We start from the raw sequence: 27,627 nt of genomic DNA, 5'->3' as shown, positions 1-27,627 counted from the left end.
GATAGCAAGTGCAAGCTACTTGGTCAGGAGTATTTTAGCAATTCCCAATTAAGAAGCAATAGAAGCCATAGAAGTTGTGAAAGGAATTTTTTCACTTTAGACCAGCCTTATATTACTACTGGGTGAATCCAGTCTTTGTACAGAAAAGTTACTTCAACAAGGCTGAAGGAATGAAACTTGCTGGGAGGGACCCTACAAAACCAACCCCCCACGAAAACAAAATACCACTCTTGGCAATTACTATGTGAAAAAGGTTTATGATTGATACCCACAAGGTGTCTTGACTTGCTAGTTTTAACAGCACCTGTGTAAAATATTTCTTAGTTTTGCTGATCTTGGGGTAGTTGGTAGTCTGACTACTGAATGTGTTCAGTTTTCTGGGGTTTGTTTTTTATTCCACCTTCTCCTTGAGCAGTTGTACACATCTGTCCCTGGAAGATATTTTTTAAGAGTTTCATGAATAATTTTAACTGAATCCTGCATCTATAATAAGATAAGGTTATTTTATTTGGGAATCATGAAAAAAGAAATAGAAGGAAAAAAATACTTTAAAAAAATTGATTTGTGAAAGTCTTTTGTCTGTATACAGGTTTGTAATGTTTTCTAACCAGAAGAAGATTTAGGGTACTCTCCGTCATGGTTTCAGATGTCAAAATGTCTTCTTATATAATACTGTATCAAAATTAAAGGTTAGGATATCTAGAAGGGGAATGGTTGCATGGTTTTCAAATGTTTTGTAGTTTACTTCAAAGCCTTTAACAAATTTTCCTGCTTTTGTCTTCCTTACGTAGTTTTTGGTTTATCTGGCCTATTTTTTCTGGAATTGAGTCTTTTGGATTCAACTCCCTTTCAGTTGCCTCATCTCCCAAGATTTTCTTCTTTGGTATACTTGGTCAACAGTTTGTATAGCAGCAAATTATAGTTACCATTGGGCTAGTTAGAGCAGATTCAATAAGTCTGTTACAGTTTCCAACTATGGAATATTATTTTTAAAAACTCCAACAAAACAACCAAAAAACCAAAACAAAAACCAAACCATAAAACCAGAATCTAACGCTTTGCATGTGCAAGGCTACTTCCACAGTGGGCGCATAGTTATATGTGCAGTAAAAAAAAAAAAACGTACGGAACAAAATATATGATGGAAAGGACTGTGAGCTTGAAGAAGGAGGAAAAAGAATCAGGAAATACTGTGGAGGGGGTAGGGACTGGAGATGCTTTTCCTGCATCTCTGCAATAGAGCACAGATTCTTTAGGATCTGTGGAAGATATTTCCCAGGCCACTTCTGTCAGGCTTCTCTCTCTACGAAGGTTCTGTATGTTGCTTCTGATAGACTTAACTTATTGTCAGTCGTCTTTCTGCAAGTCTCTCTAAGGAGATTTTGTACTACAGGGGAAAAACACTGTGATAGAAGAGCAGGTAATTTGGAAAGCAGAGGTAGGCAGGGCAGGCTACGTGACAGTACGGTGACAAACAACGGGTGATCTAGGCATGTACGTTATGCTGTAGCAGCAGTACATAACATGTTCTTTGATGCACAGGAATGCACTGAAAATGTTGAATTCTTCAGCAAGACACAACATACTGTGTTTCTTCATGTTGTTTTGATTTAGGATATTCAGTTGTGGCGGAGGTTGGTACAGACAGCAAAGCAGCCATGCTGCTCTTTTGGACAAATACTGGACCAAAATACATCTGGATAACATGAGCAAAGGAGAACTCAAGGAGGTATGGTGTGTGTTGCTCTATTGTGGCACATGAATAATTGTTTCAATTAAGGGTAATACATGTTTTTAGTAATAAATTTGATCCTTATTTTTGTCTCCAAGTTCCACAATACACCCTTATCACTTCAGATCTGTGCTGCTGGTTTTGAAGTAAATGGACAGTTTGTCAGGAAAATTTGAAGTGAATTGGACAAAGATTCCTGGAACTTGCCTTGGCAAACACAGTTCTGCTTTAAGTGGGTCTAAGAATCAAACTACTTTGCCATTTTGTAGCCCACAGATTTAAAAACAGAGAAAAAGAAAAAAAAAATTGACCTTACTGTAATCCTGAGTTCTAAGCTTTGGGATTAAAAGTAGTTGGTCAGTTATCGAATACAAATGAGTGTTTCTATTGACATCTTTTGTTAGCATCTCTAGGGAACGTTTGCTTCATGTAGTCCTTCAAAAAATTAAAGGAGCCCAGGACTTAAATGAAAATAGAATTCTCTAGAGATTCTCCTCGTGATACAGAGCTCAGAATAGGATCTGTTTTTTAAAAAGCCTTGCCTAAGGGAAAAGGGGGTGAATAGTCTCTAGCGGAAGAGTTGAAGAGAAAGTTCTGAATTTTCTAGAATGAAGAAGGTAGTTTTTCAGTAGGATTTATTCACTCCTTGGAACTCGTTCAGCAGCCAGCACAGTTATGGGTGATCATAAATATCTCTGTGTTTTTCTATTTTGTCATTTGTCAGATAATTGCTAGGAATGGGGCAAGAACAGCACTTATTTCGTACTTGTAGATTTTGTTGGAGGGGAAGCAAGTAGATGCATGGGGAGGCCTCTGCAGACAGTTTGCTGGAGATACACATGCTTGTGTTCTGTAGCTGCTTCTACTACAAATACATCCATGTGGGCAGGAATTCTAGGAAGCTCACAGCTGCAGTATTAAAAAATGCTATTTGGCCGAACTGATGTCAAAGATGACCTCCAGAAAGGACCAATATTAAGTAAAGCTTGGCTGTCAAAACCTTAAGAAAAAAGGAAGCTTCGGTGCTAAATGTGTCACTTACCACTAGGTTCTTTCTGTTCTTTTTTGTAACTTTGTAGCTCAAGTCACAAAAATATATAAATCAAACACTGTAAGATTCTCTAGTAGTAGAAGAAGAGAGAGTGATAGAAAACACCCACTTGCTTGTCTTGAAAATAGGCTCATGTTCTTCTGATTAATGTTAAAAGTTTGGCAGGGTAGGACCGGTGTTCCTGGCCTGTATCTGTGAAAAGCTTATTTTGGGAAGCAATAATTTTAGTTGGCAAGCTTTAGTGGAGAGAACCGAGCTGAAAGGATATTACAGAAGAAGAATTAGCCCTTTAATGTGTCTTTGTCAGCACAGTGAATAGCCAACTTGAATGCTCAAAAAAAATTCAGTCATAAAAAGGACAGGAGGCAAGAACTTCTGTTATCAGTTGTAAAGTTGTATGATCACAAATTGAGTATTAGGGTTGAATGTAGCTTTTGTTCTTCTTGTTGGTATCTGTAAATGTATTAAATGAATTGGAGTAGAATTGGCAAAACTCACTTTTGTCATCCAAATTGATATCATACAAGTCACAATGACTTTTCTTTTCTTTAGATGAGAGATTCCAAGAGAGCGGTTTTGTGTAGCTTGCTAGCTTGAGTATCTATGGAAGTGTATCCTATTAAAATTTGGGGGGCTGGTGGTTTCCTTCTGATGCTAAATTTTTCTTTTGTTTGGGTATTTTTTTTTTCCTTTTTTCAGGTTCTTCAAAGGAGATACCCCAACCTTGCTCTTGTAACTGATCACTTGCTAGACATTTACATTCACCTTACAGGAGACAAGTATCAGGCATCAGAAAACAGTGCTTCTGGCTCCAGGCACATACCAGAAGATTCATCAGAATCAAGATCAGAAAATAAGAAACCAAATCTGGAAGGACGAGAATTATCTCTAAGGTTGTCTTTTCTTATATTTATTAATTATAATTTATTCTTATATTTATTAGAAGGAAATGTAGTCAGCTAGTTGTAGAGGTAGAAGGGTTTATCTTTGTTACTTTTCTTAATTTTTTTAAAATGGTGATAAAAGTTTGAATAATTAAACTGAAATTTCATAAAAACTGGAAAAATCCATTTTTCATTTTAAAATAATGATTAATGTATCTCTTAAAAAAAATCTCAATCTGAATTATTTAAGACTTCCTATTTGCTATACTTTTTTTGAGGAAAAAGTGTAGGTTTTGTCATATGTGGTGCTGAGTTGGTATCAAGCCATATGGGTTACTTCTCAATTTGTTTTAACACAAAATATCAGTTCTAGTTAAGAACTGTTGACTGAAATGTACTGTATAATGTTCTCACAATAGCTAGTAGATGACGTTTTCAGCAATTGTATCTATTTGCTTATCTAGATTTTCGTATTAGACACTCACAGCATTCTAACTTACAGATGACTGAAAATAACCAGATCTGTAGTGTACTATTAATTTCAGAATTTTTATTATGAAATACAGCTTGATGTTCAATTATTTCTTCCTCTCATACCAAATGTCAATTCTACTCATGGAATTTCTGTAACCAGTAGTTCTTTGTGAATTAGTCAGTAAATACGAGGTGTGGGTACTACCTAATATTTTTGTGAAGCGTAAGAATGCCACTAATTTTAAAACAGCAGTTGTTTTTCTAGAATTAGATGTTTCCTTTTCTTGCCTTTTGGAAGATTTTGTTGTTGATAAGGAAGCAGTATCTTGAAAAAACAGTTTTTTATACCTTTCTGGATGAAAGGCTTGCTGCTTTTCATTTTTTCAATTTCATAGTTTATGGTTTAATGGAGTATGTATTATCTATTTCTAAGCAACATATCTGAAAGCAACACTGGTCTTTATGTGCTCAGCTACTCTTTAGAATTAGCATCCTATTTTTATGTGTCTTCCCATGTACAACTTACACAACAACTAAATGTGCAATTGCCAGAAGATGACATAATGACCTAAGCTGAACATGAAAGAAGGTGCTGTGCATTTTGGCTTGACTGTACCAAATCTTTTTGTTTTTCTTTTTAGAGACTTATTGAATTGGTGCAGCAGGATTGCTTACAACTTCGACAGTAATTCTTCAACCACAGCAGTGAATATTTTTCAGGAGGTGCGGTAAGACTTGATCCAGAAATTGCTTACCCAAATTCTAGCATTGTTTCACAAATCTTAAAACACTCTATTTGGGAATGTGACATGAAAATTTAAGTTTAGTTTTATATGAAGCTATTGGACTGTAGTTGGAATGTTAGTGATCCATCTATCGGAGGCTTTCCTTACTACTAGGAAGATTGTTTGCAATAATGTGCTGAAAGCCAATCCAGACTTACTACTGTCATACAAACAGCATGCTGCAACATAAGTTTAACTGATATGAGCTGGGATTGCATATGACTGAGAGTAAAAGTCTTAAGATCTTTTCTTTTTCTTGTAATATGAAGCTTCCTTCCTGCTTTCCTATGCATCAATTTACATTCCAGGTTTGGAATTTTTCGGGTGTCCATCAGTCAGAGGTAGTTTTAAGACATGAGATCTTACAACATTACTTTCTTCTCCATTTTGGTCCATTCATCAAAAAATGGCTTCTGTGACTGGGCATTGAAAAGTTTTCACTTTCAGTAGAAACCCACTACACGACAGAGTTTAGAAGTTCTTATTACATCCTTTTGAACTCCATTATTTGACTCGATCTGTGGACAGTGAAATAATTTTATTTACCGTGGCCGGATTGGATTCAGGCTCCTGTAAATTAAGATGGTGCTTGTCAGATCATATCATAGAAAATTTGTATTGAAGAAGTTGGTTTGTTTTCCCCTTGACAGGCATTGGACTGTTTCACAGCTATGCTGTCCAGCCAAGGGAGCAGACAGAAAATGGCAAAAGTTATTGGAAGTAAACTAAACATTTCCAAGAAAAAGGTATGTTGAGCTGTAATTAACATGATGTTTATTGGTAATATTCTGTAACTTGCATTTCTTTCTAGTGATTAATTTAAATGTGTTCTGCTATTTTTCTCAAAAATTATGCCCATCTCTCTGTCCCAAACCATTTTTTTTTGCTCTGTGCTATCCCAGGATCTATGCTTTTCTCCTGTTTTATTTTCAGCTGTGTTTTTTTTTCTCTGGAAGTTCCAGTGAACCTGTTTCAGAGCAGATTGGAAATGGCCTCATCATCTAGAAGAAGGATCACACAACTGGAACAGCACAGTTGCCTAAGCACATGATACTGCTAGATGGACAGAGTAGTAAAGAATGTGTTTTTTCTTTGGTGGTTACGGTGAACTTTAATCACTTAAACGAAGAGATCAGAGAGAAACATAATCTTCCTTACTACTTGTTCTGTAATCGTTGATTCCAAAATCAAGTACCTCTCTAGAGGCTAGTAACTCTCTGTATAAATAGCGTGTGATATAAATGGCTGAGTTAAACTAAGTCATTACTTTGTCAACTTATTTCTGACTATAGAAGTTTGATGGCAAAGAAAATTCCCTCCTTTGTTACTTTAAGACAGAAGAACTTTTGCCAGCTGAGTGGACAGATGGATCCCTGAAACGTCTATGGATTTTTCTGTTTGTCCTTCTTGCTTTGCATTATTTTAATACAGGAATGTATTATCCTCTGCCAATGGCAAAACATCCTTGTTTACACAGAGATATTCACCGAGGTTTTTTTGAGGGAGGTTTTTTGATTATTATTAGTTAACTGTTCCCAGGTTCAAGTTTATGTAGTAGTTCAACTACTATGGAAGTAGACGAAGTAGAAATATAATGGCATAGACCCATTGACAAGTTATTAAATGGAAAGATGCTGTTTGTACAGACAATAACAGTTCTGAGGTCCTTCAGTATTTTAGGTGATGAGTATGTAAAACCTGCAAAATATAAAATCTTATAATGAAAAATTAGCTTGATGCAAAGTAATACTGGTAACATAGCGCAGGTATTCTTAGTGTGATGTTGTAGGCAACATTAATATTGGTAATGTTGATGCTTTCTTCACAGGTAGAGTTCTTTTGTGAACTCTATAAACCAGAAATTCTAATACGGGAACAAGAAGTCTCTGTCGGAAGAGTGCATCTCATGAAGAAACAAACCCAGGCGCTCACTGTACAAAGGTAGAATATCTTGTAGTTTCCGTGTGAATTGAAATATTTTGTGATAGAATAGAATAGATTGGAAGTCACAAGATTAAAAAAATGCAAATTGGATAGTCTCACTCTAATGAAAAGAATGTGATGAGTTCTTCCTCTTGTGATCTGAGTCTTACTTTGTGCATTATACTCCTGGCAGCCAAAGCATGGAGATTTTCAGCTTCTTTTGAACTAGAGTTTCTTCAAAGCAGTGTGGATCCACAGCTGTTATAATAAGATTTTGATGAATGTATCTTTGTAAAGGGAGATTTTTGTAGTATGTGGCACTAACTCCACTGGCCAGGAAGTTCTTTGGAAACCCTGAATTTCTAGGTTGTATCTTGAGAAAAATAAGTATCTTATAAGGGTATCTTGGAACTAATTTTTTCCAAACCTGTATTTTTAATTAAAAATAATTAAAAAAAAGATCCTAAATTCAACCACTCATATAAAAAAATAATAAAGGTAAAATTGAAATGAGCTCCGTGATAAATCTTAGTTTTGAGTTGCTTCCTTTGTTTTTTTCAGAGCAAAACAAACCTTTGCTGCCACACGGCCATCTGCAGTATTGATTGAACAGCTTGCAGTTTGTGTTGTCAAAGGAGAGCCTGTGCTTTTGGTTGGTGAAACAGGAACTGGCAAAACCTCAACTGTTCAGTACCTTGCTCATATTACAGGTAAATAAAGTGTGAAGACTGTAAGTTACATGAAGATGATTTAAAAAACAACAAACAAACAACAAAACCAGACAAGTTGATGGAGCTTTCTCTTTCTGTTTCAAGGACACCATTTGAGGGTTATCAACATGAACCAACAAAGTGACACGGCAGATCTATTAGGGGGGTGAGTCACTGATTACTGTCTTGTCTGTTCTGCATAACAAATTGGCAGTATCAGAACAAGCTTCTAACGCAAGTATAGTTGTATCATCAAAAAATTGTTTTTAGACACATATCTCTCTCATAGTAGCATAGATGTCCTAAGAAACATGTTTGCATGCAGAAACCTTCTTGTCCTTGATGAAGAACAGGCAGTTTCACTGAATTGTCTGCACATTTGTATGTGATGAAGTCACTTAAAAGCACGACCCAATGTCTCTCTAAAAATGGCTAAGCTGTTCAATATAAATATGACATAATATTCACTGGACATACTGGCTGGTAGTAGTAAAAATATTTTACTTATCAGGGTGGTCCTGTCTTTATAAAATTGCCTTATAAGGTGCATTTAAATATGCAATTTTACTTTGCTCGTTAGTTGAGTAAAAAACTATGGAAACCAGGGTTCCTTCATGCACGATATTGTTGTTTTGGTAACTGTTTTTGTTAGTTCACAGATGCTAGTTCCTGTTTCTGTGTCACAAATAAGTAACTACTCTCTTGCTTCTCTTCAGTTACAAGCCTGTGGATAACAAGCTGATCTGGCTACCTCTGCGAGAGTCTTTTGAAGAACTGTTCTCTCAGACGTTTTCTAGAAAGAAAAATCAGACATTCTTGGGACACATTCAGACCTGCTACAGGCAGAAACGTTGGCATGATCTGCTAAAACTAATGCAGCATATTCATAAATCTGCTATTAATAAGGAAGCAAAAGAAAATGCATCTGGTGAGAATTCAGACTGATCAAACACACATCATTAGCAGTGAACCATTGCAGAGAGTAGATAAATAGTGGTGAATTTTGTTTGTTGATTTTTGGTTTGGGTTTTTTTTTCTCTTTTTTCATCCCTCTTTATTACTTCCTTCTGGTTTTCAAAAATGCAATCTCTGTCTACATCAAGACATTCAAAATACTGTTAGAATAGCTGTTTTTTTTTTCTTTCTAATCCATCACTGTTGCTAGCTATGTCTGACAGAGTGAAGGTTGACTTGTCTGACCTATGATGCCCTTGACATCTGATTTCCACTCAGCAGTTACTTGTTTGCTGTGTTGGTGAACAGTCCTAGTTTTTTTGTGGCAGTCTTACATGTGAATGCATTCATACTTTCTTTCAGGCCTGGAACCTTATTAGGTCTCACAAATATATGCTATTTTAAAAGCAAAGCAAAACAAAACAGCAACAGCAAAAAAAGCCCAAACCCAAAGTAATAGCTCTCTTAGGGTAGTAATGACTTTAAAAGCTTGCTAAGAGCTTGCTGATGACTTTGGTTTCACTGTCAGTGATGCTGACTTGCCTCGTTCTTTACTTTGTTTCATTGTAGTTTTGTCTCCAAATAACAGTTTTTCTGGTTTCATACTTCACAACCCATTTGGGACAGAGGCAATATTGATACTTTGTCTTGCATGGAGTGGTTTCTGGTTCTAGACCTGCTGAACAAGTGAAGTTGTAGCTTTCATTCAGTATGGGCCAAGTAAACTTAATTATGAACCTTGTCTCCCCTTTTCTTTTAACTGTTTTTTCTGAATATGCAGATATTAAAATAAATGCCCCCAAATGTAAAAAAAGATGAGATTTTAAAGACCACTTGTTGCAAGTATTGACAATCCTAAAATAAAGACAAACTGAAATCTGTAACTTGCAAAGCTAGCAACTTAAGTCATTATGATGCTGTCTATACCTCAGGCTGTGACTTTAAACAAATAACTGAAGTAAGTGCAATAGTAAATAATGTCATAACTGGTAAGCAACAGTGTTTTTACTGATACTGAAGCATTCATTGTTAATCTGTTCTGTCATAAGGTTTGCAAATTTGGTTTTATTTTTCTGAGATGCTTCTTTCTGTCTCCAGGAATTGGAGAATGGTAACAGTCATATTGGAAGCAAGTGAATTGCCAGCATAAATATTTGTTCCTAAGTTAGGACACATTGGAATGAATAGCAAATTATCTATACCCATATGTCAATAGTGTTCAGCTGAACTTAAAAAAAAAAAAAAAAAAAAGCGTAAAATTTCTTCTTTTTTTTTTTTAATTCATGAGATCTCATCTGTAAAACTCTTGTATCTGTGCTTGAAACAGCTTGATTAAAATACTGTCGTTAAACATTTTTTTGTGCTATTGTTCTGATGGTACCAGCTTAAATTTGTTTTGCTTACAGGCTCACCACTGAAGGAGAAGTGGGAGGCATTTGGTATTAAACTGAATCATGCTCATCAGCAGATGAAAATGACAGAAAATGCTCTTCTCTTTGCATTTGTTGAGGTATTTAGAGATTTACATTTTGATGCTAGGAAGAACAAGGAGGAGCATTTAAAAGACTTCGCAATCAGTATTATATAAATAACTTCCTGGCAGGAATCTTGCTGTGAAGTAAAACTTGTTCCATGATAACTCTGTGGAATGAAGTGTGCTGCTTAAAGGAGGTGGTGGTTAGATGGGGGATGGGGTGAGAGAATGTTTTGTGTTAACACGTTAATTCAATGCTGTATAATAGGAATTAGGACTGGTATGATAAAAGAATATCAGCAGTATGTCATATCATCTTTTCAAGTGTATCAGACTAGAAAAAACATCTTGACCAGTCTCCAGTAGGATGTGTTCCTGCCTGGAGATTCCTGTGAAGGATTTAATATTAAGAATCTGTGCTGTCCATCTGGAAGTGATTTTTTGAAATGTTTCAAACCCATGGTATAATACTCTAATGATATTAAGCATGATTAGGGGAAACTATGATTGTTTATGCATGTTTGTTCCTTGTCACCCTGTTAGTCTGAATATATGCTCTTGAATGTTACGTAAAGTGTGTAAAATGTTGACCAGTCCTTTCTAAAAAATGACTATATAAATTGTTGAGAAACTTTGACTTCAGTATAATTTTAATTAATAAGTTATAGTTCCCTGAGGAACATAACACTGCTTGTGTCTTTGTTTGGATTTCTTTAGGTTAACTGTCTTTATTCTCATAGTGGTGTCAGTGAAGTTTATGCACTGCAGTGATGGATATCACTGACAGGCAGCGTGGCACAAATAAGAGAGCTTAATTCTGTTATATCTGAGCCAATCTAAATGGTAGCTGGTGGGGGTGATAACTGTCTGACTTCTGTGACTTGCGAAATAATTGCTGTTATTGAGGGAGAACAGTAAAATGCTATTGCTGTAAAACGTTTGGAATTGCCATTTGTCTAATCAACCCTGCAAAACAAGTATTTCCAGTATACAGATACTTTAGTTGATGTATCACTGCTGGTGATGCGATTAACAAATTGATCTTATTTTTAGGGTACTCTGGCACAAGCAGTAAAAAAAGGAGAGTGGATTTTATTGGATGAGATTAACTTGGCTGCAGCAGAGACTTTAGAGTGCCTGAGTGGTTTATTGGAAGGATCATCTGGGTCGCTGGTGTTACTAGACAGAGGAGATACAGGTACTATTTCTGTGCTTGCTTGGGCTGTATCTTGCTATGCAGATTGTTGAACTCCCTGTCCTATATGGCTCAAAATAAGTTGAGAACATTTACCATTAAAATGAATGCGTGCAGAAGAGAATAATGTGTTCTTTCTAGACTTCATACTTTTATGGAAGAAGTGGGAGTTTTAATTCACTGTGGCTCAGGAGATTTCAGCATGCAGAAATTGTTGTAGCTTTTGCCTCTTTGGATTCTACAAGGAGCAGATCTCTCTACTGGCCTTAGTAAGCATTGCTGTCTCTAAAGACTCTAAAGGGAGTGTCACTATTTTTTTTTCTTAATAAAGTTGAGGTAGCTTGATGGGTAAGGACATGGGACGTGAGGTTTAGTTGCTACTGTAGTAACTGTCTTTCACTGATCTTGAGAATATATTTGTTCTCCAGCTAGAAATACATGGAACAAGGCCTTTGATTTTTCTGAGTTCTTCTTGTGGGTTGACCCCAGCCAGCAGCTAAGCACCCATGCAGCTGCTCACTCACTCCTTCCACCCCACCACTCCCCAACAGGATAGGGGAGAGAATAGGAAGAGCAAAACCAAGAAAATTTATGTGAAACAAGTGATGCAAAGGCAGTCACTAACGAACTCCCACAAGCAGACCAAAGTCCAGCCAGTCTCTAAGCAACAGCCACCTTGGAAGACAAAAATCACCAACCCGTTCTTCCTCTACCCCAGTTCTTACTGCTGAGCATGATGTTATATGGTAGGGAATATCACTTTGGCCAATTTGGGTCAGCTGTCCCAACAGTGTCACCTCCCAGCTTTTTGCTCACTTCCAGCCTAATCCTGGGGGAAGGAGGGTAGAGTGGGGAAAAAAAGAAAACCTTGGTGTTGTGCCAGCACAATTCAGCAATAGCCAAAACATTGGTGTGCTCTCAACAGCACCATAGGGGCTGCTGTGAAGAAAGTTAACTCTTTCCAGCCAGACCCAGTACAGACCTAAAAGTAAAAAAATGTGATTGCTGAATATTGTTTTCTGGAGTTACAGATAGAGACAAATGTTGTATGTGCTTCCTAGGCTGGGTTTTGTTCCTGGCCAAGGGAAGCACTGCCCGTTGTTCTGAAAGAGACACAAGGAGTTCCAAGCTTAGGGCTTTCCAAATATTCAGTGTTGTTAAAACACTGTTGCTTTGCACAAATAAAAGTTGGAGTTTCACTTGCCTGTGGTGGTTGTAGAGGTTCAGAGAAACCTCTGATAAAATTACATGGAGTTATTCTCTGAAAACTTTTCACTCTGGCATTTTAAGAAAATGCAGTAGTGCAGTAATAGAAAACTGGCTTAGAAGAAATATACCTCATTTAAAATAGTAAATATCCTGGTTTAGCATTAACCTTGTCTCTTATTTCTGTTTTCCTTTAGAGCCTCTTGTCCGTCACCCTGATTTTCGCTTGTTTGCATGCATGAATCCAGCTACAGATGTTGGAAAAAGAAATCTTCCTCCAGGAATAAGAAACAGGTAGGAAATAATGATTCTGTGTCAAAATACTCAGTCAATGTCTTTTTCAGAGTTTAGCTAGCTTCACAAGTTGACCCAGTGAAGAATGCCTTATTTGAAGCCTGAGGATGTAAGTCTGAACTCAAATTAACTTCCTTTGAGAGGAGCTTTCCACATCATGGTGAAGGTTTTTCATGAAATAGCATCAGGAAAATACTTCTGTAAAGTAGCTGAGCGTGAACAAATGGTCTAACAGTAGAGTGTTGTCACTAGGGGCAGGGGAACGATTATTCTTTACAATTAAGCTGTCAGTTCCTGGGAATGCTACTGCAGCAGTTTATGTTCCTGATGGGGATAATAAAGACAAGTGCTTTGTGTCTGTTTAGCAACCTTTCTCTTGATAACTCAGAAGTGTTGATGATCCTTGCAAAAGGCTGTATATCCAGCCTTGTTCACTCAGAGGGATGGTGGTTTGTACGGTGGTGCAGATGTGTGATACTCAAAATATTTGATGTGTGATCTTCAAACATTTAAGTTGCAGCCAGGAAATTGAAGTTGTGGCAAATCCGTTCTTCAGTACTACCTATTCCTGAATGCGAAGATCTTCTTGTATTTGATGCAGTTTCCCTCATGAGTGCCAAAAGTCACACATGTAGTCCCTTACCCTTACCAGAGTCATAAACACTGTGCAAGACTGTAGAGATGCACTTACTATATGTAACTAGTCATTTGCAGTTATTAGTAGCAAAGTAAGGTTTTATTGCTATTAGCTCTCCTGGCTTAGTAGTGAAAGGAAAGAAAGTGAGTGTAATACAGAAGAAAGGAGACTTCAGCTTCAGCATAGCTTGTTAAGTTTAATTTATATTTGCATTTGTCAAAAATATCCACTCTCTGAAGTTAATAGTATTGCTCAGTTGTTTTGGGTTTGCTGTGTTATGTCCTGAGCTATTGTTTGCAGTTGTAATGCATGGTATGGAAGGGCTCCAGACTCACATTCAACACCCCATGTGAATATACTGGACTAACTAGCAGTTAGAAAATACGTTCATTAACTAGAACTGCCTGTGTAGTGTACCAAATGTGAAACACTGTTGATATATTTAAAGATACTCAGAACTTCACTGAGTAAATGTTTTGCTGCTAATTTTCTTTGCTTGTTGTCAAGTTTTCTCATTTTATCATTGCTGAGTTGGATATTTGCAGAAGTAGGAAACAATCTGGATATGTTAGCTCTGGATATGATAGTCAATACAAAATTAGAGTAAGTGATATCTCATAAGCGTTCACTTCTTAAAATAGAGATCATTAGAGAGTCCACTTTGAAAAGTGCTCCTGCTGTATCAGTGTTCCAGTGTTCAGGCCGTAATGTTTGGATACCTGTTGCAAATTGTTTAAAATTTTAATTTTCAAAAATACAGTCCCATAGTTCATTTTCGGTCTACTAAGTTAAAATAATTCAGATTAATTACTTAGAAATAAGGTATTACTAATACTTTGTTTTTAATTACTCTGGTTCTTGAGTCTATCTATAGATAGTTTGACAAGTCAGTATTCTGCTGCTTACAAAATGTTAAATGTTATATACTATGAGAATCATACATAAGACAGTTTTTTTTTTTTTTAATACTGTCAGATGTCTGACCTTTATGGATTGATTTGATTCCTGTAGGTTTACTGAACTTTATGTAGAAGAATTGAGAAATGAAGGGGACTTGCAAGTTCTGATCATGGATTATCTGAGAGGCTTGAATGTGAACAAAGTTACAGTACAAGGAATTGTGAAGTAAGTTGGTTGTAATCTCTTGAAATCCTTGATGGAGTAAGTCACAAAAAGAAAGTGTGTAACTGTAGTCTGTGGTTAGGCTGTTTTGGGAAACACTATAATGCTCCCTATGCAGCAGTTTGCATAGCCTTAGGAAACAAAAAAGGGTAGACATTCAGCCTTTTCATTCTGAAGGTTTCAGTGCTTGTGTGGAGGAGATTCACTTTTTCATATTCCAAAATGCTTTCTTGCTGGCACCAGTTAAAAAGCATTGTTGTTGCAGTCCTCTTTCCCATCTGAGAGACTAAAATGGTTTGTTTCTGTAGATCATACCAATGAAAGTCTTGTATGTTTATCAAGTTACTTTTCTTTCCACTAGTTTAAGGTTGTTATCTCACCTGAAGAAGTTACACGTTTAGAGTACTTTGAGTTTGTAGTCATTCTCTGTATATCAAGCTTACTCAAAAATATGCTTCTAAAATATTCTTTGCTTCACTGACTATACAGATGGCAGAGTTTGGCATGGCTTTCCTAACCTGGAGCTTTTAGAAAAAGTGACAGCTGGAGATAAGCTTAAGTGCTCATACTTCAGGTTTAATTCCTTAGAGCAATGCGCTGATCAGTAAGAGCACTATGTAAGTGGAAGTGGTTTTGCTCTTTATTTTTGCAGCTTTTATTTATCTGTGAGAAAGGAAGCAGAAGCAAAGCTGGTGGATGGAACCGGCCACAGACCTCACTACAGTCTCCGTACACTTTGCAGGGCATTGAGATTTGCAGCGTCTAATCCATGTAGCAGCATACCGCGCTCACTGTATGAGGTGATTATCTATGTTGGGGGTTTGTTTCGGTGTGTTTGGGTGAAGGAAAATCCTCTCTCCTAAGTGCAGTATTGAACAGAAATGATTCTTTAATCTCTATGGTTTTTTCCCTAGTGATTTTTCATTTTATCACTGAAAATAACTCTTCTTCTTAGGGCTTCTGTTTGAGTTTCCTGACGCAGCTTGACAGAGTTTCTCACCCAGTAGTTCAAAAGCTAATTTGCCAGCATATAGTCTCTGGCAACATCAAAAGCCTTCTCAAGCAGGTAGGTAACTAAGCCTACATAGAGCTGTTTAGTATTCAGAGTAAAATTTATTTTGAGTTGCCTTCTCCTGCCTTTTTCCTCCACATTTCCTTCTCACAGTCCTGTTTTTCATATTACAAAGGTAAGAACTAAAAAAAAAAAAATTTTATACTGTTTCTTTGTAATGTTTTACTTCTGCTTGAATTGCCCATATGTTAACTAGTTTATTTGTTAATTTGAAAAAACGTGGAAGTCTGCATAATTACAGCATTGTGGAGTGTGGGCAGCTTAATACAGTGACTCCAACTGTAAAGCTTTCACAGACTTTTGAGGAGCTTTCACAGGCTTTTTATTTTTAGATTGCAAATGCAGAACATATGGATATGATGCAAACATCTGTGCTTTGTCTCTAATGGGAAAGGAAGAATCTCACTAGTTCTGGGAGCCCAGCATGAGTTTGCATGGGAGACTGGGCAGGTGGGATGGGGAAGCCAGTTGTAAGAAATATGTATTTGTTTCAGAATAAACCCCTTCATATTAGATAAAAAGATAAAAGCGAATTTCCTGCTTGGAAGCATACTTCGAAATTCAGTGCTAGAACTCTTGCGACATTTTTATCTTCATGGCACTGGCAAAGATTCCTGCTTCATGACCTTGAAATAATCTGGTCAGGCTTTTCCTGTAATTTGCATTCTGTGACAAGGGGACAGTGCTTACTGCAGGAGCGCTCAGGGATTAATTTAAAATGACTTCTTAAAGATTATGTAACTGGCATAGCAGTAGTTGTCTTTGTTAGCAAGTTGAAACTCATTTGTATAATCTGTTATTTCTGCCATGTCTCCTTAGCAAATACCAAAACCCCAAGGAGGGAGATTTATACTTATAGAAGGATACTGGATTTCAGCTGGGGATAAGGAACCTACTGTAGATGAGACTTACGTGCTAACCCCTTCAGTTAAGCTTAATCTGAAAGACATTGCGAGAGTTGTGTCTGCAGGGTATGTCTGTTTCAACTTTTCCATTAAAAAACTAAGTTAAAGATGTTTGTTTGGGCCTCAAGTGTTGGTGCCTGTCTAGCCTTTATTGTTTGGTATGAATAATGTCCATTTTCCTTCTACTTTATAGTTAACCTTTCATTATACAATGACTTGAATTTATACATGTATTTCTTGTTTCCTTAAACCATCTTACTGCCATACTTAGTTTTATTTAAATGATAATCTAGAAAATTGCAGTTAGAATAACCTGCTTATTTCACACTGCCATGTAAAGTTTCACGGGTAGCGGTTAGCATTCGAGGGTAAAGTTACTTATGTTCCCCTATTAGTGTATGATCTTGGATACTCCAAGTGAGTTAAGTAGTGATATTTTGATCATTTAGTTTGGTAAGTAGATCTGTAATGTAGAAAATTTCAAATAATGCTGATATCTTGTATATGAGAAAGATATGACTCGTGCTTCTAAACCATTATTTTGGTTATCCCTTTTAGGACTCATCCAGTACTGATTCAAGGAGAGACCTCTGTTGGTAAAACCAGTTTAATTCGCTGGTTGGCTGCTGCTAGTGGGAACCATTGTGTAAGGATTAACAATCATGAGCATACTGACATCCAGGAATATATTGGCTGTTATACATCGGATGCCTCTGGGAAGTTGGTATTTAAGGAAGGTGGGTGAGCATATTATATTTACTGCAAATTCCTGTCTCACTTCACTGCTTTTTTTTTTTTCCTGCCTAACTTGTCTGTTTTATTACAGTGGAGAGATGATCTGTCATAAAGTTAGTAGGTGCATATTAATGATAATCACTTCTGTGAATTTCAGTGAATTCTTAAGAGTTCATGTTTGTCTCATCACACTTGTCCTATTGGACATAAAGAAAAGAGTTCAACAGCTTAAACAATATTGTTGCTTCCCTCTCTGGATTAGCATTTATACTGAGTGAAAACTGGTTGCTGAAAGTATATAATGCATGCCTTTGTTAGATCTAGTTTGTTAGATTTTGACTAGAACGTTTTCTGTTCCCTCCAAGGCATCCTCATAGATGCAATGAGAAAGGGTTACTGGATTGTTCTAGATGAACTGAATTTGGCTCCCACTGATGTTTTGGAGGCTCTCAACCGTTTGTTGGATGATAACAGGGAGCTGTTTATTACTGAGACCCAGGAAGTTGTCAAAGCTCACCCTCGCTTCATGCTGTTTGCTACACAGAATCCTCCAGGACTCTATGGTGGCAGAAAGGTCTGTATAATCTCTTCCTTTGAGTAGCTATGAGGAAGGAACGTCTCTCGTACATAGAAGTGCGATGTGAAAAGTTTCTGATGCGTAGCACAAAATTAACATGAAACTCTCAAGGAAACTCTAAAGAAGTGGAGACTTGAGGTGGTTGTGGACTAACTTTCAGTACAGCTGGGTTCTGTTTAGGTTAGTTGCTTCTTTTTAGATACCAAATTTCTAATTCATTTTGAGTAGTTGAGATCTAAGTGCTTTACTGAACTGGAGTTCATGTATGTTATATTTGACTCAGCATTTGTTGCTCAAGAGCACTGGAGAAGAGACTTGACTTAGGTTATTGATGTCCACTTTGTACTGGTTTTGGCTGGAATAGTTAATTTTCTTCATAGTGAGTGGCATGGTGCTATGTTTTGGATTTGTGACCAAAATAGTGTTGATAACACAGGGATGTCTTAGATATTGCTCAGCAGTGCTTGCACAGCGTCAGGGCCTTTTCTGCTTCTCACACTGCCCTGCCAGTGAGGAGGCTGGGGATACATGAGAAGCTAGGAGGGGACACAGCCAGGACAGCTGACCCCAGCATACCATATGATGTCGTGCTCAGTAGTAAAAACTGGGGGGGTACAAGGAGGAAGAGGGGGATGTTCGCTGTTTGTTTCCCTAAATAACTGTTGCACATGATGAAGCCCTGATTTCCTGGAAATGGCTGAACACCTGCCTGCTGATGGGAAGTGGTGAATGAATTCCTAATTTTGCTTTGCTTGCATGCACCTTTTGTTTTACCTACGTAACTGTCTTTATCTCAACCCATGAGTTTTCTCACTTTTACCCTTCTCATTCTCTTCCCCATCCCATTGTAGAGGGAGTGGACAAGTGGCTGTTTGGTGCTTAGCTGCCTGCCGTGGTTAAAACACAACACGTTTTAATGCTCTTGTCCTCATCCACGCTGTCTCTTATGCTTTCTTTCAAGGTTTCTGAGTATGTGCTAATTTGTATGCTGTGACACTATCCATATTTCCTTTGGATGTGTAGGGGAAGATACATAATGTGAGGAATATCAAAGGAAAAAGTTCAAGCAATAGTATGTTCTCATATTTTAGGTTTTGTCCAGAGCCTTCAGAAATCGTTTTGTGGAATTGCATTTTGATGAACTGCCAAGTGCTGAATTGGAAACCATCCTGCACAAGCGATGCAGTTTGCCACCTTCTTATTGCAGCAAGCTTGTCAAAGTCATGTTAGACCTGCAAGTATGAGAGTCTTTCTTCTTTTTGTAGAAGACATGCAAACATATTTCAGCACAAAGTAATAGAAATTCCTTTTGGGGGGAAGGTGTTGCTGACTGGCAGATATTTAAAAACCTAAACCATAACTGATGGAAGAGAACCCACCAAAGTACTTAGTTCAGTGGTTAAGACAGAGAATAGGGAAGGTAATGTCAGATTTGAGAGAAAGCTAGCAGCAAAAAAATTAATAAACAAAGGCCTTGGATTTGATTGTAGAATAATCCCTTGCTCTGGACCCAAAATACAGTATTGGTTTTGTAGCTGTCTTTGGGTCATGCTAAATTCGGTATTATTTTTAAGCAATAATTTTGGATGTGTTCTGACACTCCTGTGTTTAACAGACATTTAACACTTAGTATGTAGCTAAAACTATCTCGTATTTAAAAGCAATTGCAGCAGCATAAAACAGTACGCTTCAAAGTGCTAACAGGTTTTGGTGTAGAACCTAATCTTTTGCTTGGATTTTGTTTTATTCCAGGTACCTATTTTCTTCTTAGTATTTTTATTTACTGTTATCTATATTATTTTGTTCCTGGTACCTATCAAATACCTGCTTAAAGGTAATTTGAGTCTGGGAGTCGTGACTGTACTAGACTTTTTTTTTCTTTTTTCATACAGTTTGTTTGAAGAAGTGTCACATCCAAGAGCTCGATTAGCTTTGTTTTAAGTATTTGGACAGGTTCATGAAAAAATGGCTCATGTTTTGTTCTTATGACAGTCTTACCGCAGAGGTTCAACAGTGTTTGCTGGGAAGCACGGGTTCATTACCCTGCGGGATCTGTTTCGTTGGGCTGAAAGGTATAGATTGGCAGAACAGCTGGAGAAGGAGTATGACTGGCTTCAGCACTTAGCAAATGATGGTGAGCCCTGCTTCCTCAGGTTTTTAGAGTGTCTGTAGAGTTACTTTCTAACTCTAGTTCTTAAGTATAAATTTTTGTTGCTGATTAACCAGGTAGTAATTCCTTTCTCTCTTCCTCTGTTTTATAGGTTTTATGCTTCTGGCAGGCAGAGTCAGGAAACAGGAGGAGGTGGATGTTATTCAGAGTGTCCTTGAAAAACACTTCAAGAAAAAACTATATCCTGAGTCTCTCTTCTCAGAAGAAAGTGTCAAAAAGCTACTGGGTAAGTTTCCTAGAAGGGCCACACTAGCAGTTCTCTAGATGTGACTGAAGCTGATGGATTGCTTTGTGTTGTGCAGCTAAATCCTCCACGCAGATGTCGGTGATGGACAGAGACTTTAACCATATTGTCTGGACTCAAGGGATGAGGAGACTTGCCATTTTGGTGGGACGAGCCCTGGAGTTTGGTGAACCAGTACTGCTGGTGGGAGACACGGGGTAACCTTGCTTTTTCTGATGCAGTTCTTTGTAGTGCTGCACCAACCACTGAATCAGACATAAAATGATTGTGTGGGCTTCAGTGCTTTTTTGATCTGGGACATTAAAGCCACTGTCATGGCAGACTTGCAGCTGCTCTTTTTCACAGTTCCCTTTTGAGGGGAAGCAATTGCATCTCTTTCAGCACAAGACTTTAATGGAATTATCTGCATTACGTATAGCTACATAGAAATTATACAGAAAGCAGTAAAATTGAGATGAGCTGACTTCTGTCCCCACCTTTCACAAGGTGCCCTGTAGAATCTTACTGTGCCTCCCTGGAGAGGCTGCTTTTGGGGAACTGTGACATTTTTCTATTAGAGAGCACATTTGCTTCGCATGTTTTAAGAGCTTGAATGTAGCCTTGCTACTACTTCTCCTCTGCGCCACTGCCTCGTATGCTGTAAAGGATGTCGTGGAAGTAGATGCTGTCTGCTCCTGTGCTGGTTATAAATTTGGAGAGTAAATTTTTGTACGAGAGAAGGGAAGAAAAATGCAAAAAAAGGGGGAAGTAAAATTATTTAGGTAATAAATGAGAACTCTAGGTACTCAGCAGTTTATTCCCTAGACTTAAGCTTGGTCTAGGCATGTAGCATCTCCAGGTTAGTGAAATGTTAGGCTAGTAGAGTACCTGTAGGGGCAGACTGAAATGAATTTGACTTTGAACCTGCAGAAATCCATCAATGCAGATATTGATTTAAATTTAATTAAAGGTATCTTGTGCAAGTCAGCAACAGTTGTTGTGCCAAAAATGGCTTCACTTTGCATACATTTCTTTCAAGGAAAGGAGCAGAAGGAAATTTGCATGCTGGGCCTTTGCCTCATAGCTCTTCAATGAAAGTATGAATTCTGTCCAAAGTGAGGCTGTTTTTTTTTTTTTCTTCCCTTTCAATTAAATTACTTTGTTGCAGGTGTGGTAAAACTACCATTTGTCAGATCTTTGCAGCATTAACAAATCAGAAGCTATACTCAGTGAATTGCCACTTGCATATGGAGACTTCAGACTTCCTGGGGGGACTGCGACCAGTCAGACAGAGATCAAAAGACCAGGTTTGTCTTGCATCGATAGTAGTTTGGATAGTGTGACCATGGAAGCAAAAAAGTAGCAATTATTAATGTCTTTTCACTTCATTTTCCATTTCTTAGGAGGAATCTGATGGTTCCAGACTCTTTGAGTGGTGTGATGGACCTCTTGTTTTAGCAATGAGAGAGGAGGGTTTTTTTCTCCTTGATGAGATTTCTTTAGCTGATGATTCTGTACTAGAGCGACTTAACAGGTACGTCTTAAATGTGTTAGTATTAAGTATCCTCAATGTGTCTATTCATTATACAAACATGAGCGGGGTAAATCTAGCTTCTTTTAGGCACATTTGTTTCCTGGCCTAGGTGAGCTGCTCTCTTAATCATGTAGTTCTTGCTGAAAGAATGAATGAACCAAATAACTCTAAGCCTGTTCATGTTTCAACTTCTGTGCCAATTTGCTTTGTTTTTCTAATTGTCATCCATCTGACAGAGGTGGTAGTTTTAATCATAGTAATTCTTAGACAATTTTTGATGTTTGAAAACTCTAATTACAGCTAGGGGGAGAGATAGTAATGTAAGACAAGATGAAACTGCCTTGTCTTGCCTAAGTCTTGATGTCTTAACTTACCTGGAAAAATAAAAGGTACTTTGATTGAAAAGCAGATATGTATATGTTTGCTTGACGTGTGTTGGTACACTGATTATGTTGGTTTGAATGCTTTGATTAGTGCCATTACTTTCCATTTGGCTTTATAGTACTGTGACAGACTGTATTCAAATACTGTACTGTATTTGTTTCATGGACAAAAATAAGATGATGAAAGGTTTCACTTTGTTCAGTAGCTCATGTCCCTGGATGAAGAAATTAAAAACATAAACCCTAGTTTAGTTGAAACAGTTTATACAGTATCTAAAGACAGTTTACAGCATAAGTCAAGTTGGAAGATAAATCTACAAGTAATATCATAGAATCATAGAATACCAGGTTGAAGGGACCTCAAGGATCATCTGGTCCAACCTTTCTTGGCAAAAGCACAGTCTAGACAAGATGGCCCAACACCCTGCCCAGCCTACTTCCCTTACCTTTAAAGAGGATGAACTGTTTTTGTGCTTCCAGGAGAGCGTTCTTGAAAAACTTGCAGCACTCGCTAGCTCCTTTACCTTCCATGGAAGCTTCCCTCAGAATCCCTCCCAACTGAGCTCTGAGTGAATTGAAGTTTGCTGTTCTAAAATCTAGAACCTTTGTATTACTACTAATCTTCAGCATGCTTAGCAGGATCCCAAACTCCACAATATTGTGATCACTGCAGCCAAGGCTATCGCTAACTGAGATATTACAAAGCAGATTTTCTTGGTCTGTGAGTAGCAAATCCAGCAGTGCCTCGTTCCTGGTATGAGGAAGCAGTCCTCTACACGTTCCAGGAACTTGATGGATGACATACGAGCGGCTGTATTGTTCTTCCAACAAATATCTGGGTAGTTGAAGTCACCCATAAGAATCATGTTCTGTTGACCCAAAGCTTGCTTAAGTGGCCCAAATGTTGCTTCGTTGGCCTTACCTTGGTTTGGAGTTTGGTAGCAGATGGCTGCTCTAAGTTCCCCCTTGGAGACGACCCCTCTGATCTTGACTCAGAGGCATTCTGTAGGGCTTCCACAATCGCCATAGTTGACTTCTATACATTCAACGTTCTCCTTAACATAGAGCGCGACTCCTCCTCTTCTTCCTTGCCTGTCTTTACGAAACAGGCTATAGCCATCCAGTGCAATCCTCCAGTCGTGTGAGTTGTCCCATCATGTTTCAGTTATTCGTTTAATATCATAACTGTCAAATCTCCAGTTTACCATTTGCAATATTAGTATTTTCAGTCAGTGAGCTCTTGAAAATGATGCATCTTAACAATTACCAGAAACAAAATCTAGTTATTTCCCTCTGTGTGTGTGTGTGTAAAAATTCATAAAATATAAATTTAATTTCATTATCTACTTGCAGCATTATCCCTCATTTTAGTCATTCCCTTTAGAGAACAAGTCTTACGAGGAGCGGCTGAGGGAACTGGGGTTGTTCAGCCTGGAGAAATGGAGGCTGAGGGGAGACCTTATCGCGCTCTACAACTACCTGAAAGGAGGTTGTAGCGAGGTGGGGGTCGGTCTCTTCTCCAAGGAACAAGCAATAGGACGAGAAGAAATGGCCTCAAGTTGCACCGTGGGAGGTTTAGATTGAATATTAGGAAAAATCTCCTCACTGAAAGGGTTGTCAAGCCTTGGAACAGGCTGCCCAGGGAAGTGGTGGAGTCACCATCCCTGGAGGTATTCAAAAGATGTGTAGATGTGGTGCTTAGGGACGAGGTTTAGTGGTGGACTTGGCAGTGCTAGGTTAACGATTGGACTTGATGATCTTAAAGGTCTTTTCCAACCTAAATGATTCTATGATTACCCATTATATTGAGATGATTAGCAACTATTTTTTCCACCATATCCAAACCCTCTCTGTTGCAAGCTGGTTTTTTTTTCATTGTATCAGTGCAGCTATCATTCTTTCATAAAGTTCAGTTAACCTCTTTGTTTTGATAGTGATACTAAGCAGTGTCTTTCTAAAGAGGTAACAGCTCAAACTTTTACAGCTTTTAGTGTACACTGAAGTACAGCTAATAAAACAAACAAACAAACAAAACCTCAAAAACCTAGTAGAATGCTTCTCAGATGTATAGTCTGTCAGCTTGAAGACTGGTTCATTGTGCAGATTTCTTTATGTAGCTCCTATGAATATAAATTTTGCTATTGCTTTTGTAAAAAGAGAGCTGTGAGATGTATACTTTTATTAGACAAGTCTTTTGATAGATCATTTGAACTGAACCTTATCAACAAGGCTTGGGTAGAGTTTCCTTCTGAAGAAAATCAGAAATGTTCTCAATTAGAGAGGATGAACAGATTTTATTTTTAGTACAAATTCTGGGGCAAGGAAAGTTTAATCAGGCCAATTCATGTGATTTTCATTTTTAACTGACCTTTTGAAGTGTGAAATGAAATCTAAATTTTTTTTTTTTTTTTTAAACCTTCTCTTTAGCGTTCTTGAAGCTGAAAAGACGTTGGTACTTGCGGAAAAAGGTGGTCAAGATGATGAAGATAACGAGGTAGAATTATTAGTTGCAGGAAAGAAATTTCGTATCCTTGCAACCATGAACCCAGGAGGTGACTTTGGGAAAAAGGAGGTAAATGTCTCTTACGTGATTGGAGGTCCAATGCAAAAATGCATCATGCCAATTCTGTCATCCAGTGCTTCCTAGTAGGCATCTGCATCATCACTCTAAAAAACGATTAGGATGTATCTGTGTTCCATCACTTTTGTGTGCTATCATTTTGACAATATAAGTCAATACTCAGCAGAATGTCAAAGAAAACTTCAGGCCTCTAAATACTCTAGGTAGGCTTGATACGTAGAATGCTTCAAGGACAGGAAATGTGGCTCATGAAGCAAGTAAATCCAGCTCTAACATGAGTCTGGAGTAGTGTGAAGTTGCATAATAGATTATTCTCCCTAATACTGTTCAGACAGTAACAGTTAGAGGTCATCTTGTCATTCTCAGTGAATATGAACATCACATTCCAAAAGACCTTTCTCATTAAATTGGAAAAAATCTGTTTCTGATTTTTTTAAGTAACTTAAGACAGGTTTAAAAAAAAAAAAAAAAAACAAAACCACAAAACAAAAAACAAACAAACAAACAAAAACCAAAAAAAAAAACCCAAAACATTTAAGCAGTGTTGGGAGCTAGGACTAAAAAAAGAGCTATAAGCTCTTTTACCCAGAAGAAGATGGGCACTCTCTTTAAAGTGGTTTCTACAGTACAGAACAACTCATTGTAAAACCATGTGTTTAAAGGGATTTATTTCTGCATTGTACTTGTGCTAATGATTTTTGCTTGACTAATTCAGCCAGCGGAAGAGAGGAATTACAGAAACGAGTTGTAATTGAAGGCAGATTTCCACATGGCGTTTGCTTCTGTAAGCAAGGGGAGATTACATAGCCATTGTTTGATACATGATGTCCTAGAATGAAATGGAGCTTTGGTGCTTGCAAACCAGCTCAGTTTCTTCCCATATTCTGTTGAACTTTCTCATTTATTAGCCATTTCCCGCATTGATGCCACTACTAGAAATCTTAAAATCCACATTCTCTCAAAGATTTTGTTACGAAGTGGCCCTGTCAAAATTAGAAGGAGAGGTCTAGCCTGGTCACTTTATTTATTGTTTGCAAGTACTGTGGCTAGAAGGCTATCAGTTAACTGCAACCTTAAGTAATATGATGTAGTGTAAATTGAATTGCTATGTCATTCTGCTTGTTTGCAGCTTTCTCCTGCATTGCGCAACAGATTTACAGAAATATGGTGTCCGCAAAGCAATGGCCGTGATGATTTGATACAGATTGTAAAACACAATCTTCATCCAGGATTGTCTCTGGGTGGAATAAACCATCAAGGTGGGTATTTCTCTGTGTGGGGGTATTCAAATATCGTTAAGGAAAAAATGAGTTTGAAGGCTGCTAAACTTTCATCAGAATTTACACCACTGTGTCCCTTTTTCTTGTAAGTACATCTCTTTCTGAGGACAGTTATGAAATATTTTGGACTTTATTCTTCCCTCATTGTGTGTGTTATATGGCTAGCCAGAAGTAAGATCAAGGCTATATTTACTTCACCACCAGGTAGTTGAATTATCCCCAGCCCTTCAGTGCCCAATCTTAGTTTCAATGTAATGTGTTGAAAGAACTGGCACTTCGTTTTCTGCTAGCAGCTTCGCTGTTAGTATTAATCACTTGATTCTGTCTTGTTACTTGAATTTAAAAGGATCTGTAATCACAGCACAGGCACGGACTTACTCTTCAGTTATCCTGCCTGTTAGGACATAGAGTACCCATCCACGTTGCTCATATATTACAGCTGTACCTACTTTAGTGATGGTTATTATACAACAATGTAGTAGATGCGACCAATAAAATTATTTGATAACTCCATTGATTTTTTTACTCTCTTTTCAGGGGCAGACATAGCAGAGCTCATGATGGACTTTGTTGAATGGCTGACTAATCAAGAGTTTGGTCGCCAGTGTATTCTCAGTGTGCGAGATGTCTTGTCATGGGTTAATTTTATGAATGTCATGGTAGAGGATGAAGAGTCGAATTCTGCTAAGGAATATAGCCTTCTTTACATTTCTCCAGTGATGTCTTTTATCCATGCTGCATGTTTGGTATACATTGATGGAATAGGATCAGGTAAGTCTTCAGTGCTCATTTGGTAGCAGAAAATATGAAGGTATATATTTGTATTAGTGTTTTTGAGTAGAATGCAAACAATGCTTTGGGGTAGCATGGAACTCTGGGAGAAGTTTTCACTTCCATTTAACAATACCCTGTACTTCATATGCCTTTTTTTGTGTTTCACTAGCAAGAGTTTGAATAATACAGCAAGCTTAAGTAAATTAGAGGTAGTAATGATACTATTACAAAGGCTAGCACACAAAATAAGAAACCCTGGGGTTTTTTTTGAGTCTTCTGAGCTGATATGGTACTTAATTACATGACCATGTATTATTCTCTCTCTCCCACCCCACATGTCAACATCTGTGCGTGCTAGCCTCTATCATGTGCATAGCTCAGAATGTATCTTTGCATGTTTAGCCACTGGCCCAGCTGATGAATAGGGGATATGGGGATGGGGAAAAAGTGAAAAGCCACAAGAAATGCAGGTAAAGAAGGCCTGGTATCCCTATGGCAAGGGATCAGGGTGACACTGATGGTAGAAGAAAGGATTTTGGAAATAGGGTGTCCTAAATTCTGTTGCTCACAGAACAATTTGTCCATGGTAAGTCGTACTGGAAGCACTGGCAAGCAAAAGCACTAACATGAAATATAAACCTGAAACAGAATACTGCACAAAAACAGCATCTGTGAAAGAATTGAGTTTCTTGGTCATAAGATGAATGTGCATAGTTATGTTTGTGAAGCATGCTTAAATTTTCTAATTACAGGTACAACATCCTGCTCGGCTGATATGGCTTTATTAGCTCGTGAAAAATGCCTGACATTCTTATGTGAGAAAATGAGTCAATTCCTTGAGCTGACTGATTATCAGAAGAACGAACTAAAGATTTATGACAGAACAAAGGAGAAGGAGTTTATGTGGATGGACAACTTTATGGGAATCCACCCCTTTTTTATTCCAAGAGGC

At 37.7% G+C, this 27,627-nt stretch overlaps 1 protein-coding gene across 7 annotated transcripts in view; it reads left to right on the top strand.

The window, feature by feature from the left end:
- The window catches only part of MDN1 (midasin AAA ATPase 1), a 107,271-nt gene that overhangs the window by 14,155 nt on the left and 65,489 nt on the right, over positions 1-27,627 (top strand). For 6 of the 7 annotated variants that reach the window (XM_075145470.1, XM_075145471.1, XM_075145469.1 and 3 more), the window contains 27 exons: positions 1,615-1,729; positions 3,483-3,676; positions 4,783-4,864; positions 5,577-5,672; positions 6,755-6,867; positions 7,411-7,559; positions 7,665-7,725; positions 8,276-8,487; positions 9,920-10,023; positions 11,041-11,185; positions 12,586-12,682; positions 14,331-14,444; positions 15,094-15,241; positions 15,397-15,507; positions 16,333-16,484; positions 16,977-17,155; positions 17,519-17,727; positions 18,822-18,968; positions 19,723-19,864; positions 19,992-20,126; positions 20,203-20,341; positions 21,292-21,430; positions 21,527-21,657; positions 24,468-24,612; positions 25,751-25,880; positions 26,439-26,672; positions 27,428-27,625. In XM_075145470.1, coding sequence (XP_075001571.1) covers positions 1,615-1,729; positions 3,483-3,676; positions 4,783-4,864; positions 5,577-5,672; positions 6,755-6,867; positions 7,411-7,559; positions 7,665-7,725; positions 8,276-8,487; positions 9,920-10,023; positions 11,041-11,185; positions 12,586-12,682; positions 14,331-14,444; positions 15,094-15,241; positions 15,397-15,507; positions 16,333-16,484; positions 16,977-17,155; positions 17,519-17,727; positions 18,822-18,968; positions 19,723-19,864; positions 19,992-20,126; positions 20,203-20,341; positions 21,292-21,430; positions 21,527-21,657; positions 24,468-24,612; positions 25,751-25,880; positions 26,439-26,672; positions 27,428-27,625 — 3,821 coding nt within the window. Of the gene's footprint in view, positions 1-1,614; positions 1,730-3,482; positions 3,677-4,782; positions 4,865-5,576; positions 5,673-6,754; positions 6,868-7,410; positions 7,560-7,664; positions 7,726-8,275; positions 8,488-9,919; positions 10,024-10,346; positions 10,450-11,040; positions 11,186-12,585; positions 12,683-14,330; positions 14,445-15,093; positions 15,242-15,396; positions 15,508-16,332; positions 16,485-16,976; positions 17,156-17,518; positions 17,728-18,821; positions 18,969-19,722; positions 19,865-19,991; positions 20,127-20,202; positions 20,342-21,291; positions 21,431-21,526; positions 21,658-24,467; positions 24,613-25,750; positions 25,881-26,438; positions 26,673-27,427; positions 27,626-27,627 lie in introns of those variants that run through there. The other variant, XM_075145476.1, reaches the window with a different exon arrangement.

This window comes from Calonectris borealis, chromosome 3, assembly GCF_964195595.1.
Source record: "Calonectris borealis chromosome 3, bCalBor7.hap1.2, whole genome shotgun sequence".
In the NCBI taxonomy this organism is placed as follows: Eukaryota; Metazoa; Chordata; class Aves; order Procellariiformes; family Procellariidae; genus Calonectris; species Calonectris borealis.
Note: the sequence above shows the minus strand (reverse complement) of the source record. Positions and strands in the feature narration are given on the sequence as shown.